Genomic DNA, 6,335 nt, shown 5'->3' with positions numbered 1-6,335 from the left:
GGCCTTTCTCAAATTAAATGAGCACCTTCACTATCCGTTCGTCCAATCATATCTAAGTTTCAGGAACAGGAATTTTTTTTTAGCTTACATAATCAGTAATAGTGTTCACAGCCCATCGTCATTTGAGCCTTAAAAACCGACTCGAATTCTAGTGAGACTATGCCATATATAGAAAACACATATATAGGAATAGACAGTGAAATTTCTAGTTTGAGGTATATTTGAAGGAATTATGAGATTTGTTTGTTTTAGTACTTCTTAAGACTATTAAAGCACAATCAAGAACCAAATCAATCCCCGAAAATGCCGACTGTTCCCCTTTAAGTTCGTTTACAAAGATCTTAAATCAACACACGGCATTTCAAATTATTATTTTAATATGATATCATATTTTACAACAATATCTGGACTCGATTCTCAAAAAATGACTCATCATTAGCCTCATGATGACTCTTAACAAAACTATATCTACAACACAGTCTTTGTGCCAGTGACTCATATATTTGCCATGGCATATTTGGGAACTGTAATTCTATATTTGCCATAGCATCTTTAATTCCCATCTATATTTGCCATGGCATCTTCAATTCCCATCTTCATTTGCCATGGCATCTTCAATTCCCATCTTCATTTGCCATGGCATATTTGAGTCATTATGACACTGAATAAAGCCATAAGTTGAAGATATTCATCTGCTCCATCTAGTAGACATTTATCCACAAGCTGAAAAAAAAAACAGAAAACATTACCAAATAAAATGAAGTTTTACATCCTAATTCGGTTATAACCAGAAGTTATCTAGATAGAAAAATCAATTGATTTTGCTGGATACCATCTAGATAAGTGACGGTGCCAAACCAAATATCCTGATAAGAATATCAAGAGGGTAATCACGTGACTGGACACTTCATAATGGTGTCCCCTTTTGTAAGACTTTTAACCAATCATATTTGTCAACGTATGTAATTTAGCTAATTATGAATTAATTATTGACATGTGAGACAAACTGGTATTTTTTCCAAGTCATTAGAACACCTCTACTTTATATTCATATAAGTATTAGCATTTTCATTTTCATAAATGAAAATAAGGGAACCCATCTTTAACATTGTAGTTCAGTTCCATGATGTGTTACTAAAAATCAAAAGTTATCTCAACGGTGAGAACGCAGCTATCCAGATAAGTTTCTCGAAACGAAAAGGTTTCGAAAACCTTTTTACAATCCCTTTAAATGACAAATATTGAAATACCTACCGCTATTTTTTCACAGATGACAGATTTTTGAGTGTCCGTAAGTTCTTCGGATATAACTATTCTATCGTGTATTTGATTTATAACTTGTGTAGCAGCATATCCATTATTAATCATAGTCTGAAATATAATGGAGTTTTACATCCTAATTTCTTATATTATCGCAGTGTTCAATGGTGGAAATTTTGCCAGGACTAACATTAAGCTAATCTTTTCTAATTCCAACTGTCAGTGATCATTAACGTGCAGAATCTTACGAACAGGGCCTGGGATTTTTTTGTTTCCCCCCCCCTCCCCCCCCTCCCTTTGTACCTGACCCACATGACAAAAGGGAATCCGGGTAACATAGGTAGGTACAATATCCACCATTCCAGAATCCAAACCCAAAGCGAACTCTCTTCATAAAAGTCTAAAAAACATTCAGGATACAAGCACCCAGTGACCCTACATGACCCTGTCTACTTCCTCCAAATATGTAAATGTAACAACCCAGTCTTAAAATGCCTAATTTACAAAGCTACCCTTGGAATAACCTATTCAAAACACCCCTTACCTTAATAATTTTATCCAATTTTTCATAGGAATCAGAATGACAAATTTTCAAAACTTCATCTATATTATCTGTAGGTATAACCTAAAATTAAGTATTATTTAATTAAAAATTTAGTTAATTAGGCAGATTAGGCATCAGTTTGGCCAATCGTACCTTAGTCTCACAAACAGAATTTTTTTTTAGCTAAGCTAATCAGTAATAGTGTTCACTGACGAAATTTGAGCCTTCAAATCCATGTGTGTCCAGTTCATGTCAAACAATCAAGGGTAAAGAAATTGGAGACTCGAGAACCCTTGATGAATCAGTAAAATATCAAGGGTTGAAATGTAAACAATCAAGGGTAAAGAAACTGGAGACTTGAGAACCCTTGATGAATCAGAGTAAAATATCAAGGGTTGAAATGTAAACAATCAAGGGTTGAAATGTAAACAATCAAGGGTAAAGAAATTGGAGACTCGAGAACCCTTGATGAATCAGAGTAAAATATCAAGGGTTGAAATATTGAAAACTCTAGATCCTTTGGTGATCCAGAGAAAAGAACGCCCACATTTTGATGTTTGTTATATTTGTGAAATAGCTCTGGATTCAATAAAGGTTTACGAGTCTTCAATATCTGAACCCTTGATCACTTAGTGTGACCTACCCCAGCTATTTCACAGATATCTTCAACTGTTATATCTGTATCATCTTTATGTAAGGACGAAGCACTTTGTAAATAAGTTATAGCTTTTCTTAAATCACCTTCTGATGTATCGATTAATGCCTTGATCACCTACAAAATAGACAATAGATTCATAGTAAATGAAATATTGCAGTCTCCTTACATACAGGTTCTACATGACATGCTTTGATTGGTCAAAAAAAATCATCAATAGAACTGGACTGCAGCGGAATAATTGTCAGATTACAATGAAGAAGAAAAAATATCGAAAAACAAAAAAGATACGAAATTGCAATCTATTCATTCCTACGTGTTGTTTGGGGGCTATGATTTTTAATATTTGTCCCCAAAGATTTCCCTACCCCACAGTAACAAATATCTAGACAACCATGTCTATTGAACCCACCTCATCACTACAGGTAATGTTCTCCTTCTCACTAATAAGTTTCAATCTATCACTAAGAACATTTTCAGCTAGTGGTTTAAATCTGAATTTAGCACATCGTGATGTGATAGGCTCTATAATACGGCTAACATAATTACAAATTAAACAGAATCTCGTAGTTTTAGACTGTTTCTCCATTGTTCGTCTCAAGGCTGCCTGCAATGAAATATATTTGAGAATCATTCATGAAAGCATACTTCATACAAACTCTTCACTCATAATTCCAGTCAACCCAGCTGTAAATGCAATGGGTAGGGATAATCCGGGAAAGATTAATGCTAAGAGGTTTGGTCAAGGACCAGCTGGTAGAAATGATCATTAATTAAGAAACCTTAGTTGTTATCCTTGTAAAATATAGTTGTTTCTTTCTTTTTGCAAAATTTCAAATGAAAAAGTTCTAAGAACTTGAATAAAACCACTAATAATCAAAATAATGTGATGTCTTTCTAAGCTGCCAGTGTGCAATGGTGGAAATTAATGAGCACAGCCTGTAGCATAGTGCATCTCATATCTCGTCAAATGTGAACTTCTTGCTGTCGTTACTAAATGAACATTCTCAAAGGGTCAAGCAGTGATTTTATTTTTCTTTCTATGAAAAGAAAAAATCATGATTTTTTTGTTTTCACCCATCTAGAATTATTTCGTACACAGTATTCTAACGATTACATATTTCTACCATGATTCACTTTAGCAGATAAACCTGAATTCTGTAAGTTCTTAACTAGGCTGAATCAAAATACCAAGTCTTCAGGTTAAATAACTAGAACTCTGTATTTGCCATTAGAAACCTACCTGTGCATGTGATGTCATGGAGTCAGCTTCATCTAATATAACTATTTTAAATGGGGGACATGGTTTACCACTGAAAATAATCCAAAGGCTATGTCACAAATGGTGTAAAAGGGGCATATACCGCATGCTATGGCATAGCAGGTTGCATGGAGTCAAATTATCGTTTCAAACCTTTATTTTTCATGTTGAAAGCTTCATAAAATCATGAAATGAAATGGAATTTTTGCCAGGACAGCAGCATTAGCCTTCTCTCTAGTGAGGGATCTTCAAAATGCATAGCCTGTAGCACATGGGGCCTCAGTTTATTGTCTCATTCGAACGACTAGACATTTTTTCAATGTCAGCCCCTTCCAACCTGCATCACTGACAGGGGGAAACTGGTTTGAAATATATAAGGTATTATTTTGACTTTTGCTGGATTGAACCCTGGACCTTCAGGTTAGGGAGCAAGCGTCAAACTCACTAAGCCACCACGGCTCCCTGGAACTTTCATAGTGACAGAATAAATGGTATATATGTATCATGTGGCGGAATTTCTTACTCTGATCTAGTGCCTGAAGCTGTTTGTTGAGAGAATTTCTTGACTTTAACTCTGACAACATCTATACCTCTTTCATCAGAGGCGTTTAACTCTAGTATCCTAGATCTCATTAACTCAGGCCTGGAAAAAAATAATAAACAAAAACTTAATAAAAAAAGAGATAATCTTTGAGTGATAATGAACTATTTCATTAAGTGTTATCAAAATCAAAATTGTGCCTTCTGGAATATTTACGAGCATTTATAAGAACATAAACAATAACTCATGTTAATTATTTTGTTTGATTTTCAATAAGATTTATTCTTTGGTGATAATAAACAATTTGAGTTTCCTCAAAATCCATCAAGAATTGTGTCTTCTTGAGTGTTTATGAGCAATTTTGGACAACGAACATGGGCGATGCCAATATATGCTCCACATTTCATGTATAAAAGTGCCATAATAGGCTCATAAAACTTAAATTTTAATCTGGCTCTTTCTTGATTGATACCTGTCAAAATGATATCTTACCCATATAATTCTCTAGCAGCAGCGAGTATAGTTGATGTTTTACCAGTACCAGGTGGACCATAGAATAACAGATTAGGTAACTAAAATAATGAAATTAAACATAAATTTTTGGTCAGGCTAATGAAACAGGAACACCATGCAGTGTGCAATGAGAGAATTTTTTAGCGAGGGCTGCCAATCTTGTAGATTTTTTTTGCTACCTATTTTTTGTGAATTTCAATGACCACAGTCTGTAGCTCAAGGAGCCTCGGTTTATGGTCAAAACTGGACACATAGAAGCCTTTACTTTACTTTCTGACATCCCAAGTGTCCGAATTTATATATTTTATACTTCAAAACTTACATCAGAACCTGTCAAAGATTTCTTCAGAACTAAAACCACTTCATCTTGAAAAGCAACATCATCTACACATCTTGGTCGACTGAAAAATAATGGCAAAGACTAATGAATTGCAGGCTGAACACTTCCAATTGTTTATACAGGCCAATCAACAGGCTTCCAAGTAGCAATTTAAAACTCAGTTGATTTCATTAGTTAAAATCGAAAACCATTTTGTTAACCTAAACCATCCAATCTATTTATTACTGATAATTTCTTACTATCTTTCCACCCATGGTATGTGTTTCTTGGTGTCCTTTGTATCTTTACTAGAACTACTGGCTTTGTCTTTAGTCTTCTGTAAAGAAGTGGTTCCTCCTTTCAAAAATGCCTGCATCTTTTCTTATTCCTGCAAAAAAAAAAAATTCTTTATCAATTTTTAACGCTCAACACTGTGGCTACCTGGTACAAAATTTAAGTTACCGCATGTGGATAGAATAATTTTTCGCTTGAATGTAAGATCAGTCAACAGTTGAAGGCAGTGGTAGGGCTATAAGTACCAGCCCCCACCCCCTTTCATCATTTTTGACAATGATAAGACAAAATTTCGTTTGTTTTCAAGGATTGTGAGTCTGACATCCTTTCCAGATCCTATGTGGATGCATGAAGAGACCAATTTGGCTCATGTCAACTGAATAGTTACTTTTTGTTGGTGAACTTTCACTTTCAGGAATAGGTTTTTTGTTTTTAGTCAGTGTAAATTGTAAATAATACCCACTATTTCCCGCTATTTCACTCCAGGATGTCCAGACGTAAATTCCCAACAGTTGCTTATTAAGAAATACTGGGAAATCGAGAAATTAGAAAACGGAAATGCATACCTTTCACACCTCTACATTGAAAATTTCTACTTCCAGTTGAGAAAAGGAAAACATTGAAAAAAGCAAAATAGAAGTAAAATTTAGTTAAATGCCTTATTTCTCGAATTCACAATGACTTGAAAATTTGACACTGTAGAAAACGTTGTCAGAATGGCTTTTGTTTAATATCAATTTTCAACCCAAAGTCTGGCTTGTTCAATTTTCAAACTGTCAGTTGTATGATTCCTTCCTTCATCCATTCCAATTTTCAATCATACGTCTGTGGTTCTAGAAAATTCAATATATACTTTATGGCAAATTGATGTTACCATTAGGGTCATGTACACCTACTGTTCTTTGAGAACAAGTTTAAAATGGTCTTCCCTGTGTCTCAAGCATAGCA

The 6,335-nt window shown here is 34.5% G+C and overlaps 1 protein-coding gene across 1 annotated transcript; it reads right to left on the bottom strand.

The window, feature by feature from the left end:
* Positions 1-362: 362 nt before the first annotated feature.
* LOTGIDRAFT_198206 (hypothetical protein) lies at positions 363-5,868 on the bottom strand. The gene is made up of 12 exons (XM_009068913.1): positions 5,847-5,868; positions 5,354-5,481; positions 5,097-5,175; positions 4,754-4,833; positions 4,244-4,363; positions 3,703-3,772; positions 2,872-3,066; positions 2,448-2,576; positions 1,805-1,885; positions 1,255-1,371; positions 644-723; positions 363-612 (listed from the first exon to the last, which is right to left on the bottom strand). The coding sequence occupies exons 2-12, from the start codon at positions 5,467-5,469 to the stop codon at positions 597-599; spliced, it is 1,083 nt and encodes a 360-aa protein (XP_009067161.1). The 5' UTR covers positions 5,470-5,481; positions 5,847-5,868; the 3' UTR covers positions 363-596.
* Positions 5,869-6,335: the final 467 nt, after the last annotated feature.

This window comes from Lottia gigantea, assembly GCF_000327385.1.
Source record: "Lottia gigantea unplaced genomic scaffold LOTGIsca_96, whole genome shotgun sequence".
Lineage (NCBI taxonomy): Eukaryota > Metazoa > Mollusca > Gastropoda > Lottiidae > Lottia > Lottia gigantea.
Note: the sequence above shows the minus strand (reverse complement) of the source record. Positions and strands in the feature narration are given on the sequence as shown.